This window comes from Lycium barbarum, chromosome 1 (assembly GCF_019175385.1).
Source record: "Lycium barbarum isolate Lr01 chromosome 1, ASM1917538v2, whole genome shotgun sequence".
Classification (NCBI taxonomy): Eukaryota; Viridiplantae; Streptophyta; class Magnoliopsida; order Solanales; family Solanaceae; genus Lycium; species Lycium barbarum.
Window position 1 is genome coordinate 166143207 of NC_083337.1, and position 16577 is coordinate 166159783.

General features: G+C 36.1%; 2 protein-coding genes across 5 annotated transcripts; one reads left to right on the top strand and one right to left on the bottom strand.

Annotated features, from left to right (window-relative positions):
- Window positions 1-4974: 4974 nt before the first annotated feature.
- LOC132605417 (protein SOSEKI 5-like) lies at window positions 4975-8276 on the top strand. 4 transcript variants are annotated; one of them, XR_009569185.1, is made up of 5 exons: window positions 4975-5406; window positions 5506-5575; window positions 5675-6517; window positions 7111-7258; window positions 7879-8017. XR_009569185.1 is itself a non-coding variant. In XM_060318574.1 (4 exons), the coding sequence occupies exons 1-4, from the start codon at window positions 5187-5189 to the stop codon at window positions 8000-8002; spliced, it is 1257 nt and encodes a 418-aa protein (XP_060174557.1). In that variant the 5' UTR covers window positions 4980-5186; the 3' UTR covers window positions 8003-8276. The 4 variants fall into 4 exon arrangements, 1 of the variants encoding a protein (XP_060174557.1); XR_009569186.1 differs by having other exon boundaries at window positions 7111-7215; window positions 7879-8016; XR_009569183.1 differs by having other exon boundaries at window positions 7111-7702; window positions 7879-8012.
- Window positions 8277-15039: 6763 nt separating this feature from the next.
- LOC132617687 (uncharacterized) lies at window positions 15040-15627 on the bottom strand. The gene has a single exon (XM_060332752.1). It carries the CDS (start codon window positions 15625-15627, stop codon window positions 15040-15042), a length of 588 nt encoding a protein of 195 aa, XP_060188735.1.
- Between the last annotated feature and the right edge of the window lie 950 nt (window positions 15628-16577).

Below are 16577 nucleotides of genomic sequence, written 5' to 3' on the forward strand. Positions count from 1 at the left end.
CATCGTATCTTCTCTCTCTCTTCGTCATTTCTGCTCTTCTTTTGTTTCTTCGTCATTTCTCCTCTTCTTTTCTTTTTCATGGGGTTTCTGTACTCTAACAATTGGTAAGGGAAATAGCTAACCTAGTACAATACAAATACATGGACTATGAGTCCTAATAATCTTATCATATATGACTACATCAATTTTGTTTGTATTCTGTTATATAGAGACAGAATTCAAGACTAAAGCTATCGATTTAGCCTAAACTCACAGAACTCTTCTTAAATCAGCCCGTGTCTAGTGATAGTAGACAAGACTCAATTGCAAATGTGCGCAATCTTATCTTAGCTATATTGGCCATTTAATTTGTCCGTTCTGATTTAACATACAATTTGGATGGCACAAAAATGTGGGATAGGTGAAGATGACTGCAATTCCTTCAACTTTTATTTCTATTCCTTGTGATTTGATTTAAGATAAGCCCCTTTTATGAAATTCGTCATTGTTCATATGTTAGACTATCTACACGTACCAAAGTGTCTTATAGATAATATACTTTTCGTGGATGCTTGGGCTGATAAAAATCATCAGCCACTAGTTGTCATCGTCTTATCCAATTCTAATTAATTGCGACTGCCATTATTGTTTCTCCTTTCTCTTTTTCCTTTTCAACTTAATTAGGGGATACAACTCCATAAGAGCGAGAAAGTACAGAGATAGAAAGAATCACATGATTCCTTTCTTTTCCTATAGGAGAAATGTCGGGAACACAAGCGTGTTATTATTGGTCATGTCAGATAGGTAGGTTGGACGGATGAGTTAAAATATACAGAGCTAACAAAATGTACAGGTTATTTACTCGAGTTGATATTTAGACAAATTTCTCATAGTCAATTTGGGTAACATATATATTTAGTGCAATTGTTAGATGAGCTGAAGTGGCCAGGCCAACATTGACGAAGTTAATAAACAGGCGAACCATTAAGTTTGAACATACTGACGGGGTCATATTTTCATGAGCTAATTTTACAATCTCACGTTATTAGTTTTCTACTTATAATTGGAGACATTTTGTGGCAAAATTTGGATCGACGTTGGACTGTCAACGTTTCTGCAGTTGCCATCATCTTATGTATTGGCTCCATCATGTTTTAAAGGACGAAAACATAGGAGAGAACATTTTACCTTTCAAAAACTAATCTTAAAGACCGGACGGTAATCCACAAAACTGTTTTTTTATTGTTTAGAACATAAGAAATAGATAAAGTTAGTAAGATTATAGAAAGTAAATTAAGATTATGCTTTATAAAATTCAAAATAAAAAAATATACAAAATTTAGTTTGATAATCTAAGCATAATATTATATGTAATTAAGATTCTAAGTGAAAAACTAAGCTCTATAATTTACGGAGCAACATTATATTATAATTAAAATAAAACTTTAAAAAGTTTTGAAAAAAATGTCTAGAACGTAAACCAGAGACAATAGAAGGCGTACAAGTTGCCACAATATCTTGGAGTATTTAGAGGAATCTCAAAAGGGGGGCCTTTGCGTAACTGGTAAAGTTGTTGTCATGTGATCTGTAGGTCACGGGTTTGAGCCGTGGAAACAGCATCTTGCAGAAATGTAGGGTAAGAATATATACAATAGACTCTTGTGATCCATCCCTTTCCCGAACCCCTGCATAGCGATAGCTTAATGCACCGGGCTGCGGCTTATTTAGAGGAATCTCAATTCCGCATCTCAAAACAATAGTTGGTTCTTGACTCATGGACTATACACCGAGGCTTGCTATTGTAACATCGGCCTGCCGTTGTTAAGTAAGTAGCGCTCGGCCCAAGCAACGACCCAGTAAAAGCTGGGATTATTTGCACCGTCTGACCCTTTGTTGACACCACTTTAAAGGTTGTCCAAGTTAGTCTAATGCTGATTTTCGGCTTTCAAAGTAATTTTAGGGTGTCTTTGGAAATTACAGTATACTTATTAGGAGAATAATTACTAATGTAGTAATTACACTGCATAGTAACTGTACAATATAGTAAATCAGATTTTCTTACGCGAATTCAGATAAATTGAACTTAAAATATATATCAAATAGAGTAAGAAATATTAGAATAAAAATAGAAATATCTTATTCCAACTTAGGGACAAAAGGGAGAAGGTTGTGAAGACGACCTCGTTAACCATTACCTCCGATCAGATGGATGGAAGACCGACTCGAGTTTTTAAGAGCGTTGGCGGATTCTATAATGTCTGTCAAAGGCGTTAACGCATACCCCGAAGTGATATTCACCACGTACACCTCACAGCTTGGCATAGTGAAATGTGTAACTCGCTTTACATTGTTGAGGTATAAACATATTACATTTTCTTATGTGTACATAGGAGGAAATGTTGTAGCATATAACCAAGCTAATAATGTATTGAAAGCCCTTTCAGTACTGTTTATAGTATGGTTTCTCCATAAGAATATTGAGCGACCAGCTCTCTCCGCGGTTCACATTATATTGTGATATCTGAATCCTTTCATCGAGCACTATTTCTTTAAATAGAAAGGTATTCTGGCTTTTAAGGATAAAAATAATGAAGGTGTACTCTGGGAAGCAAGTCTGTTTCAGAGCAGTACAGATATTCGAAATGGAAAAAATAATAGGGCACGTTGCCGGTGCGATACAAAATAATAGTTGTCGTCCGAGTAAATGCTTGGAGTAGTAGCGCGTACGTAGGAAGCTGGGTTGCGTCAACAACCAACGTGAAATTGGGCCTTTCAAGCCTGTCTGAACTTTGAACTTTTTGCTCTTTTAGTTGACCAACACACACAGACACAGCCCTCCAATAAATAATTCTCACGAGAATGGATGATTAAAATGTGATCTAAATTAGTCCATACATTATATCAGTACCATTAAAAATAAAAATTCGAAAGTTAATTTAATACTAAAATATCATATCAATTCAATACTAAAATAATAGTACCAAAAAGATAAGCATTTGCAACTTAAACGATTTATAAAATGTTTAAGCAATAAATAGCAATAGGCTAAAGATATGGACACGTCAAATAGTAGATTTTTCTCGTCCACTTCACCAATCTACTCAAGATCTCATTCGTACGGTCAGTTGGTCACTCATATTGATTTTATAATTTGTTTCATTTGGATAATATTGATTTGTGGTCGACGGACCGAAAGAGCAGAATGCGAATGGTAAAAATTTGAAAAAATAATTATTCATGCACTTAATATATACCAAATTAAGGCATACACGATATGTTCGTACATAATTTTATATTACTTAATCATAATTAAGAATTAACTTATATATTTAACTAATTTTAATTATTTAGTTATCATAAATAAATATAATTTGATATGGCTAGTGACAAATAATTATTTACCGTAGGAGGAAGTATTTTTTTTTTTTTTAAGTGTGCAACATATTAGGTTGGCTCCCCATTTCTTGTTAGGTCTCTTCAATGTGGACGGAATAAACGTGATCATCAGAAGATTCGGTCAATGTGCGTTGAGGTAATAAACAAATTAAGTCAACTACTTTGACGGATTCTCGATTTTTCCCCAAAATTAAGTAGTGTGAAGTGTGAACGTTTGACCTCCCTTCTTTCTCATCAACCCCTCTTTCTAAAATACCAAAATTCTTAATTAAAATTGTACCTGAAAACCCAAAAGAAAATTAGACTAAACAGCATTTTTATAATTAAATGTGTCATGGTAGATGATGAAACATACTAATTGAATTCAAAATGTGAAAGTTGGTAACAATCACTTTAAGCTCCAAGTATAATGGAAGGTGATTCTCCAATTAACTTTATCATCCTCTACTTAAGAAGAACTTATATACATATATATATTTTTTGTATATAATATTAATATAGATTATCGTAAAAAAAATCTTTGCAATTTCTCATTTCTGTTTTGTAGTCCCTTATCATGGAAAAGTTTAATGAAGTGAGGATATTTATTAATTAAACATGGTCAAGTGCGAGAATTTTATACGGAAATACATATGTATCTATTGATTTGATATTACTTTGTATGGATATATTTTTACCCTTAAACTAATGTTACTTCTAAAAGGCATAACTCACTAGGGATGAGGCTTTAAAATGAGTCTGTTATTCCATCGTTTTGATCAACTAATTCTTGCAAAGACATTCTACCTGATGGGCATTTCTCAATCGTCATGATTAAAGGCAGATTCATAGTCGTGGCATAACGCGCAACCCCTTTTTTTTTTTCTATGCGATCCTTTTATACTTCTTAAAAGTATGGGATAAGCAAGGATTACTTATAAGCATTTCACACTTTTACCTCGAGCAAGGATTACTTATACGCATCTTCACACTCAGTGGGCAGCGGCGGATGAAACATAATTTGAACGAGTTCAACTGAACTCAATACTTTAAATACGGAGCATTAAATAAAAATTTACTAAAATTAAAATTTTATTAAATTCCATAATCATAACTTAAGAATTCAATTCATCAAATTTAGATCTTGAATTTCCTCTACTAATGCTTTCACCTAGAAATAAGAGGTTTTACTAATGACAAAATTTGTTCAGAAAGAAATACTCCGTACTTTAAAAAATGAGAGCATATTATTTCTCGATTTTCAATATACAATAAGCTAATCGCTAATTCAATTAACTAACAATATAAATATTGCTGCTCTCTCCATTTCAAATTAGTTGTGATGTTTCTTGTTTTAAGAGCCAAACTATATGAACTTTAACTAAAATTTTAAAAGATATTTTTCATTAAATTCACATGAGGAAAAAAAAAAAAACTTGTAGTAGTAGTAGTTTTTGCATAGACGTTCACATAACTATAAAAAATTGGTGACTAATATGGGAGGGGGAGTGGAAAGTAAAAGAAGTACCGAAAAAAAAAAAAGTAACTGAAATCAACGAGTTCTCAAAATTTGTCATGTAGCTTTTGTCTGGAGACTGCAGCATCCTATATTTGAAACTCTACTCCCTCGCTCCTTCCAGAGTCCAAACGCGCACATCTCACCATATAAACGTGAACCCCAGCCATTCACTCTGATCTCTACATTTTCAGTTTCAACCTCACGGAATTCCAAGCTTTCAACCTCGAAAAACATTAATTTCTTCATATAGAAATAAATCGAGGAGGTTCTATTTCTTCTACGTTTCTCAAACTAAGCGATTGGAAGAAGAACAATGTCGGTGACGTCAAGAACGACTCAGCTCCAAATGCACAAGAAATGGAAAGGCAGAGAAACAAGCCCTGAACGCACTAAAGTTTGGACTGAACCCCCTAACCATAATAAGCTCAACAAAGTACCCGTTGTTTACTATCTCTCCAGAAATGGCCAACTTGAACATCCTCATTTTATGGAAGTTCCCCTAATATCCTCTCCTGATGGTCTCTATCTCAGAGGTATGCATATTATTTAATTAATAGCTGAAGATAGTCATATAGCGTGTGTTCATATGATTTCAAATATTCTGATTCTTTTTTGTTTGACATTTCATTCAGATGTGATCAACCGCTTGAATTGTCTTCGTGGAAAAGGCATGGCCTCTATGTACTCCTGGTCTGCTAAAAGGTGAATTACTTTCCAATTTCTAGTTAAATTTCTGTTATTGCGTTGTTTATATATCCATATGGAGCTGAAATTAATTTCTTACTATTTTCGACAATTCAGAAGCTATAGGAATGGATTCGTGTGGCACGATTTAACAGAGGATGATTTTATATACCCAGCACATGGTAAAGAGTATGTTCTTAAAGGATCAGAGCTTCTCAATAATTCATTCCCTTCACAACAGGATGAAATTGAATGTCCTAATTCTAGAAATCCAGTGCCTGAGAAAATGAGTGAAGATCGTGAGTTTCCAGTTGTAGCAAGACGTCGTAACCAGTCCTGGAGTTCCTCCGATTTCCATGAGTACTTAGTTTCCGGCGAATTCATCGGAAGAGCCGCCGCCAATGCGTCTACTCAAACCGATGACAAACGACGTCGTCGAAGAGCAATGCGAGTCGTCGAAGAAGAAGAAGAAGAGTTGAGAGAAGACCGGACAATTAAACTGGACGGTAAAGAACCGGACCGGTCAACGGAGCTGAATAGAGGTGAAATCTCACCACCAACGTCCCATTCAAGCTCCGAAACGCTTGAGACGTTGATGAAGGCGGATGGAAAAGTGATCTTACGGCCACATACAATCAGCGAAGATCCTACGGCTAAAATTCAATCAAGCGGAAAGAGTAATAAAGCATCTTCCGTTCTGATGCAATTACTCTATTGTGGTTCCATGTCCTTCAAGCACTGTGGGCCCGGTTCTTTAATTTCACAATATAAAACACTGGTGCCACGTGGCAGGTGTACCAATCAAGTGCTGAAGGATGTAGAGAGTCCAATGGTGGAATATCATGGAAGTGAAGAGAGAATTAAGTTGAAAGATAAGGAGTATTTTAGTGGGAGTTTAATAGAGATGAAGAAGCAGAAATTTCCAGCTCTAAAGAGATCTTCTTCATACAATGTGGAAAGGTGAGTCAATTTACCTCTTAGCTACTCTGTAGTCTGTACTATGTTTATTTGTGCATTCTGTGTTCCTTCGCGTCAAAAATCAAATGATTAAACAGTTATTTTCTCTGTCTAATTAAACATGAATACTGTATTATTTGGTTCATCAACCCGTCTCTTCACTAATAAGCATGATAATGAGTTGAACTTTCACATTGAAGTTAACGTACCTATGAACAGTTTAGCGTAACAATGATATTATTACATCTGAAGTATGCTCTGGTTTCAAAATAGTACAGTGAAGAACATGAGAAACAGGGACATGAGTAGATAAGCTTATCTTGGTGTCACTATTACTTTATCTTTGCTTCCAAGGAATGGTAGGTATACGGCAGTGAAGAGGGAGAATGAATTAAGGTAAGAATTATAAGGTCATAGGTTTAAATTTTTAGTGGAGGCAAAGATACTACTCCTACTAGGTAATTTCTTCACATGTCTAAGTTTTGGTAGATAGAATTATTCGGTTCATGTACGGATAGAAGATAGCACAATATTTCGTAAAATTAATCGATGTACAAACTGATATAGATTTTTTTTTTTTTTTAAATGAGTGGTAGGTATATGAAGGTTCCTTGCCGTGGTGAATTACTCCGCAATTTGCAGTACTATTGACGTGGGGATCCAGCTATTCAATTGTTATCTTAATGATAGGACTGAATTAGGTTCTGCAGTTCTGTCTGGACTTAGCTATTTAATCTGCTCTACGTAAGCAAAATAGAGCTTTGCATCATTATACTCACCACAACACGTCAATTAACTACTCAATTGCTGGAAGGAGAACTCATTACTGATAGTGTGGGACAATATATTTTCACCAATTTGTTAGACTTTCGCTTCAAGATTGTATAACATAGCTTTTGTCCTGCTTTCTCGATTGAAATTGAGATCTACAAACGGGAGCGGATCCACATTAGGTGTGTGGGTTCGCGAGAACTCGCAACTTTTATTCGAACCTTGTATTTATAATGTGAAACTCTTCAAATATATAAGAAATTTGAGCTAAGAACCCAGTAACAACAGACACTGCTAGTTGGGAACCCACAAACTTCAAATTTTGGATCCGCCTCTGTCTACAAATGCTACATATCAAGTATCAACATCCACTTATGTAACTTTAGAAGATCCATAAAGGGGTTTCTTTTTCACATGGTAATTTTACAAAAAAACCTCTTAACTCTATTGTCCTATTTGCATTGCTATCCTATCATCGTGGGGTTTCCTACAATTGATGCTTTTTTCATCATTTATTTATATCTCCAAACGGATTCTTTGCTTTTTTAACCTCTTTGAATATCTGAATCCTGATTCTTTTTCTCTGTCTGCAGGAGTACAAAATTGGAATCGATTGGGAGAGAAAACGAAGTGAAAACAAAATGCTATCTGAGAAAGCAAAAGAATCAATCGACCAGAAAGGAAGGAAATAGTGACTTGTCTAATGCCTTGCAGTAGCATTTGCCATTGATTGTAGCAATACTAGCTAGTGATCAAAATGGTAGCAAGATGAATAGATGATAGGGTAGTAGTTAATCAGTACATTAGGAAACGGCAGGAAAATTCATGAACACAATGACTACTGATCTTAGTTGTAATTTTGTAAATTCAGTCATGGAAACTGAAAAAGAAGAGCTAGCAAAATTGAAGAAGACAAGAAAATATTGTTACTCCTAGTCAGTTTTTAGGAATTTGACGAGAAAACTGTTCTTCCTTTTAAGGAATTTGAAAAAGCTCCTTTTGGTTGAAAACACGTGCTTTGGTGTGCTGCTCTCAACATTTTGCAACATGAGTGGAATACCAATTCCTCGATGCTTCTCTACATTCTGTTTCTAGGAGCTATGCTATCAGAAATTTGGTGCATATCCAGCCATGAGATCTTTGTGAATCCATAAATCTAGAAATGTGTTGCGTTGACCCTTGGCTTTCTAAAATTAAATTACAAAGCTTCGTAAAGAGCAACACAATGAAAAGTGTTTATTGATAGGGAATTTCATGTGTGAAATTGCTAAGTCGGCAACTTAGTTGATAACGTTCTTAAAATAAAAATTCAGGTGTGAAACTATGAAGCTGACAACTTGTTCCATGTCGAATTTAAACAGTAGTACAGCTCCTCTTCTCAATGTTGTTGAATTGTAGTCAACCTTGGCCTATATCAAAGCAATTGGGCCCTCCCACCGTCTTAACTCCAAAACAAATTGAATTATTGTAAACCTTAATTCCCATGTACATAAAAAATATGAACGAATAATCAATGGTCGATTCTTTTATTTTTCTTTTGTGACATGGACTCATGTATAGCAGCAAGTGGAGAAGCTAGCACTCTGTGGCTTTCCCTCAAATTATTCATATAATCCGAGACTATATATTTTGGAAATGCACATTTACACTATTAAGACTACTGTCACGTTCTCAATTAGTGGGTACGATGGTTCTTCAAATCATATCAGGCTCGTTCAAGCCCAGAAATTATACCTCCTAATACTTGCCACAATTGCCTGCTAGATAAAGCTTGATGCTATTTTCAGACCAGCTAATCCAAAAAGTGTCAAAAGGCATCAAAATATCCCACCAATAAAAAGTAACCAAACTACCTTTTGTGCACTAAATTAGTGCTCTATAGGATCAAACTGCAAATTTACAGTTAAGTTCTATTGCGCACTAAATTAGTGCGCAATAGAGATTTTTTTTTTCGACCAAAGATTAGTCATGTTTCAAAACTCCGAAATATCAATATTTTATATAGAACTTGATATCTTTTTTTACGGACAAAAATGTCGGCTCATTACATCAAGTATACCTAAACGTTTGGATCGTCGTTTTATGAGTTGTAAAGTGCCCCGAAGTAAGTTTTGTTTGTTTGAATCTTGTTATCTTTAGGTTGAAGTGTTTTATTTTATAAGGTTTTGATTTAAGTGTCTTATTATTTAGTCAAGGCATTACTTTATTTCGAATATACAAATAAAAATATTATATTAAAAAATAATTCATCCAATACGAGAGGTTCAAAATAATTCAAAAATACAATAACAAAATAATATCCCTTATCATGTCCCTCCACCAAAGTTCGATCGCTAGTGGTTGAGGTAAAAAAGTAGTCAAAAAGCTAGATCACCAAGCCAAGTTGGCATTTAAGGAGTGTGGAGACACTTTTTATGTTTTATAGTGTTCACTAATGCTATTTATCTTGTTTTCTTAAATTGAATTTTCAACATTGAAATTGACATTCAAAACTTCATCACCACGGGATTTCCATCTTGAAATCTACTTTTTATCATTAGATTTTAACCACAGAAGAATGAAAATTGTGCACCAATTTGGGAAAAAATTCAAATTGAATGAGATAATGGGCGTTTTTTGGAAAATCGGCCTGGCCAAACCACCTTGCGGCAGTTTGACCCGCTAGATCTCGGAAAATACCCAAAATAAAAAAAATCACGTAAAACGAACAACCAAGCGCAAAGTTATGACCGTTTAAAGTTTCATCAATTTACAACTAGTTTTTCTCCCTCTACTCCTTAAAATAAAATTGCCTTGACTAAAAAAAAAAAAAAACAAGTAAAAACTTAATAAAATAAAACACATATAAAGTAAAACACTTAAACCTAACGATAACAAGTCACCAAATAAAACTTAATTCGGGGCACTTTACAACCCCTAAAACGACGAACCAAACGTTTAAGCCTACATTATTGTTCGCAGAAAAAGATATCAGGTTCTATATAAAATATTGATATTTCAGAAATCCCGTGGTAATGAAGTTTTGTATGTCAATTTCAATGTTGAAAATTCAATTTGAGAAAACAAGGTAAATAGCATTAGTGAACACTATAAAACATAAAAAGTGTCTACATATTGCTTAAACCTAAAGATAACAAGATTCAAACAAACAAAACTTACTTCGAGGCACTTTACAACTCCTAAAACGACAATCCAAACGTTTAGGTATACTTGATGTAATGAGCCGACATTGTTGTCCGCAAAAAAAGATATCAAGTTCTATATAAAATATTGATATTTCGGAGTTTTAAAACACTAATCTTTGGTCAAAGTATATAAAAAAATGTGAACTTGAGAACTATAAAATTGTATAAAAAAAAATAAAAAAAAAAACCTATATTGCGCACTAATTTAGTGTGCAATAGACTCAACTATAAATTTGCAGTTTGGTCCTATTGCGCACCAATTTAGTGCGCAAAAGGTAGTTTGGTTTTTTTTTTTAAAGTGGGATATTTTGATGCCTTTTAACACTTTTTGGATTAAAAAAGTTGCGGATTCATTTTCAGACCTTCGTTTTAAATGTATGTGTCATGTTGAAACCAACTCGAATTCAGCCATGGAAGCTCAAGAAGCTACAATGGAGGTTCATCAATGGAAGGAAGAGAGGATAGTCGGTTAGAGAGAAGAGAGAGAATTGGGAAAATGTTTCCACTGATCCAACTTTTAATCTGAAGATTACAGCTGTATATATAAAATATCTAATCTAACTAATTCATCCCTAATTCAGTTATTTGTACAGCTCATTAACTAACTAACTTCTAACTGATCTGGTACAACAAAAACAGCACTATGTACAACTGAGTTTTTCTCTATCCTTTATCTACATTTCTACACTCCCCCTCAAGTTGAGAATGAAATATGTTTTTCATTCCTAACTTGCCAAGTAGGTAGTCATGCTGCTGATGACTTAATGCTTTGGTGAATAAATCTGCTGGCTGGTTCTGTGTTGAGATATGACTTGTTTTGATGAGGCCTTCTTGTAGTCTTTCCCTTATGAAGTGACAATCAATTTCGATGTGTTTGGTCCTCTCGTGATACATGGGATTGGATGCAATTTGTAATGCTGCCTTGTTGTCACAAAACAGATCAACAGGCAATGTCAAATGCACCTGTATTTCTTTCAACAGCCCAGTCAACCACACCAATTCAGCTACAGTTTGTGCCATGCTTCTATACTCAGCTTCAGCTGAGCTTCTGGATATGGTGTTTTGTTTCTTAGCTTTCCAGGAAATTAGAGATGATCCCAACTTGATACAATATCCAGTGACAGACTTCCTTGACATTGGGCAGGCTGCCCAGTCTGAGTCACAAAAGGCCTGTACATATTCTCCACTATTACTTGACATTAGCAGACCAAGTCCTGGTTGCTTCTTTATATATTTGACTAAGTGCAAGGCTGCTTCATAGTGAGATTTCTTAGGTGCATGCATGAATTGACTTAGACATTGTACTGCATATGAGATGTCAGGTCTGGTAATTGTAAGATATAGAAGTTTCCCAACAAGCTTTTGGTAACTCCCCCTGTCTGCTAATGCATCATCTTGAAGTTTCTTTTTGTCTTCTAACACTTCATCTGTGATATTGGCTTTCACAATCTCATCAAATTCAAGACTGGTAAGTTTGAGGCTTTGTTCCATGGGTGTCTCCTTATGCTTGGAACCTGATAGGCCAACCTCAGAAATCATTTCAAGAGCATATTTTCTCTGTGACATTAGTATGCCCTCCTTTGATCTAGCAAACTCTATCCCCAAGAAATACCTCAGTTCACCTAAATCCTTAAGTTTGAATTTTTTGTGCAGTGCTTCTTTGGAATTCTGAATTTCTATTGGGTCATTTCCTGTGACTAGTAGATCATCTACATACACAAGTATAACTACAAACTTGTTGTGGATTCTCCTAGTGAATAGGGAGTAGTTATGCTTACTTTGTTGAAAACTAGAAGAAAGGAGGGCCTGAGTAAGTTTGAGGTTCCATTGTCTGGAAGCCTGCTTCAGTCCATATAGAGATTTTAGTAGCCTACACACCTTAGTCCCCCCTTGGATACTAAAACCCTGAGGGAGAGACATATAGACTTCTTCCTCAAGATCACCATTGAGGAAGGCATTGTGAGCATCCATTTGGTAAATAGGCCAGTGTTTAAGGGCAGCAGTAGCAATAACAGCTCTAACAGTAGTAAGCTTAGCAACTGGAGAAAAGGCATCATGAAAGTCAAGACCCTCCTGCTGAGTGTATCCTTTAGCCACAAGCCTGGCCTTGAACCTCTCAAAAGAACCATCAGCATGGTATTTTATCTTGAAAACCCACTTACACCCAATAGGAGTGTGACCAGGAGGTAAATCTACAACCTCCCAAGTATGATTCTGCTCAAGGGCCTCAATCTCAAGCTGCATAGCCTTGACCCATCTATCATCTTTAATGGCTTGAGAATAGGTGGAAGGTTCAGTGTCAGAAGAAAAAGAGGCAAGAAAGTTTTGATATTTAGGAGGAAGGTGAGACTAAGAGACAAAGTGGGCAATAGAGTGAGGAGAAGAGGAAGGAGGGGGTGGATGAGCATAATCAGTTAACCAAATAGGAGGCCTAGTGGGTCTGCCTGACTTTTTAGGAGGAGTATGAGTGAGAGAGGGTGCAGAAGGAAGAGGAGAAGACACAGTAGGAAGAGGTGAGGATGAAGAGGAGGGAGAAAGATAAGAAGGAGCAGGTGGTGAGGCAGGAAGAAAGGAGGAAGGAGGAGGGATAAGAGGAGCAGGTGGAAAATCAACAAAAAACTGAGGGGATGGTGGAACAGAAGAATAGAGGAAATGAGACTTAGGAAAGGTGAAGGGAAAAATGTCTTTCCTGAAAGACACATCCCTACTAACAAACAGCTTAGCAGTAGCAATATCATAGACCTTATAGCCCTTTTGAGTAGAGGGATAACCCATGAAAACACCAGGAATGGACTTAGAGGAAAATTTGTCAGAAAAATTGGGCTTAGTAGCATAACAAAGGCAACCTAGAACTCTGATGTGATCAACAGAGGGTGTTTTAGAGTGAAACAACTCATAGGGATATTTACCATGGAGAATAGGACTAGGTAACCTATTAATAATGTAGGAAGCAGTGAGGAGACACTCCCCCCAGAATTTGAGAGGAATATGAGCTTGGAATCTTAAAGCTCTACTGACCTCAAGGAGGTGTCTGTGTTTCCTCTCTACAACTCCATTTTGTTGTGGAGTGTGGACACAACTACTTTGATGAACAATGCCTTTTGATTTAAACAGGTTAAGACAAAGAGCATTCAGGAATTCAAAACCATTATCAGATCTAAGAACTTTAATAGAAGCACCAAATTTTGTGGCAACAAGTTGAATAAAATCTTGCAAGACAACATATACATCACTTTTCAATCTCAAAAGGAAAGTCCATGTTATTCAAGAATAGTCATCAACAAGGGTGAGAAAGTATCTATGGCCATTATAAGTACTTACCCTATATGGACCCCACACATCCATATGAACAAGATCAAAAAGCCTAACAGATTTTGTGGTACTAATAGGAAAAGGGAATCTGGTTTGTTTAGCTAATGGGCATACATGACAAATACAAGGCTTTGAACCAGTAAACAAAGTTTTTATAGTTGGAATTTTCTGCAAGGTGGTGAAAGGGGCATGGCCAAGTCTTTGATGCCATAGAATGTTGGGCTGTGACTGTGTCTGAACTGTAGAAGAAAGGCACTGAGGAGTGGAAGCAGCAGCAGGTGTTGAAGGATTGAGGATGTAAAGGCCACCCTTATGCTTACCAATCCCCTTCACCATGCCACTGTAGAGGTCCTGAAACAGGCAAAAATCAGGATAGAAAGTAACAGAACAGTTCAGGTCTCTAGTGTACTTTGAAACAGACAACAAATTAAATTTGAATTCAGGAACATAGAGCACATTTTTAAGGGATTGATTAGGGAATATAGGACAAGAACCAATGTGTGTAATCTTAGTACTATCGCCATTTGGGAGTTGAACTGTTGTGTGGCCAGTAACAGGAATAAGAGATGATAAAAGTTTCAAGGAAGCAGCCATATGATTAGAAGCCCCAGTGTCTATTATCCAATGAATTTGTTCAAGAATGGATTTACCTGCCATGTTGGCCATAGCTGTTGACTGAGTTGAGGGATCTGCTGGACCTTTTCCTTCGCACATCATTTTTAACATTCTCACAATCTGATCATATTGCTCATTTGTAAAGACAGGAGTAAGGGCATGAGCATTGGTACCATCTGTGTTCTGGACTTCTACACTTGAGGTCATGTTGGCACTATGAACCATAGGAGCAACACTTCCTGAGTTCATGTAGGCATTGTGAGCCATGGTAGTAGCATTGTCATATGCACTCTTCTTCCTATTGTTGAACTTGAAATGAGAGGGATATCCAACTAGTTTGTAACAACTATCCCTTGTGTGTCCCTTCGTCTTACAATGGTCACAAATCAGATTTGCATTTGTAAACCTCTTTCCCCTTATGTGGGATGCATTTGCAGTTATTGGACCACTACTATCATTCTCCAATGGTGCTTGCCTTAGCACCCCTGAATGTGAGCTAGATGCTCCATGGATTCTCTGACTCTCCTCTTGAATAAGCATGGAGTAAGTTTGGTCCAGACTTGGAACTGGGTCCATCATTAGAATGTGACTCCTCTGATGAGGATATGTATCATTTAGGCCCATCAGGAACTTCATTAATTTCTATTGGTGTAGGAACTCAACAAATGCCCTAGACTTAGGACAATCACACCCTGGGAATGGTATGACTGACTCAAACTCAGCCCACAAATCACATAATCTGGTGAAGTAAACTGCTACACTAGATGTTCCTTGTGATAAACTGCTAACTTCTCTGTTCAAGTGATACACTTTGCTAGCATTGACTTTGTCAAACCTCTCTTTTAGGACATTCCAAATCCTTTGAGCACTTGAGGAATAGACAATTCCTTTCCTCAATTCATGTGCTACTGAATTCATAATCCATTGTTGAACTATAGCATTGCACCTATCCCACTGATGTGTTCTAAAAGCATCATTTTCATAATCTCCCCTCTTACAACTGCCATCAATAAAACCTATTTTGTTCTTCACAAGTAATGACAATTTCATAGATCTGCTCCATTCGGAGTAGTTCTCAGATCCTATAAGCAATTGAGGAACAAGTGTAACTCCAGGTGTATCAGATGGATGAACATACAGCGGATCGTTACAATCAAGCACTTGACTGTTAATAGATGCAGACCCAGTTGCATTCAAGTTAACTACATTAATGGGAGTTTCCGGTGCCATTTCAGTTTGTACAAGTGAATTAATCAACAATTCAACTTCAATCTAAACGAAATCAAGAAGGAAATCGCAATCGAATAATGAATAGAGAACTCGATTGCACACAGAACTTGATTGCACACAGATTTTCGCACAATCAATAGAAAATGAAGAAAAGAGAGAATTAACACTGAATCGATCTTACTTAGCAGCTTCTTGTGGATCGTTGTGAACGCTGCTCTGATACCATGTTGAAACCAGCTCGAATTCAGCCATGGAAGCTCAAGAAGCTACAATGGAGGTTCATCAATGGAAGGAAGAGAGGATAGTCGGTTAGAGAGAAGAGAGAGAATTGGGAAAATGTTTCCACTGATCCAACTTTTAATCTGAAGATTACAGCTGTATATATAAAATATATAATCTAACTAATTCATCCCTAATTCAGTTATTTGTACAGCTCATTAACTAACTAACTTCTAACTGATCTGGTACAACAAAAACAGCACTATGTACAACTGAGTTTTTCTCTATCCTTTATCTACATTTCTACATGTCAACTATCGTGCGAAGGTTCATCATAGTTAAATTAATTGTTTTTTCTTTGTAGTTGGTTTATCCACACCGTTTGGGGCCAGCATTAATTGGAATTTTGATTTAATTTCCATTTAATTGTACAATTTAGCCTTCAAATGGGCTGCTCTTTAAATTTTGTCTTTCAGATCGAACATATGCTTGGGCACGAGTTCTTTAAGGACGCGGGGCATAATTTATTGAATATTGTGATACGAAAATATAAACTTAGGCCCCGCGAAAAAAATTATTTGTCTTGATATGCATACTAGCACAAAATAGGGCAAACTGCAAATGACCCGTTAATTTCCATAAGAGAACTTTATTAGAAACAGAAGGGTCATTTGCACTTTTTCCCCTATTTTGTGCTGGTCTTTAATTTTTGTATTTTAAAATCGAACTTA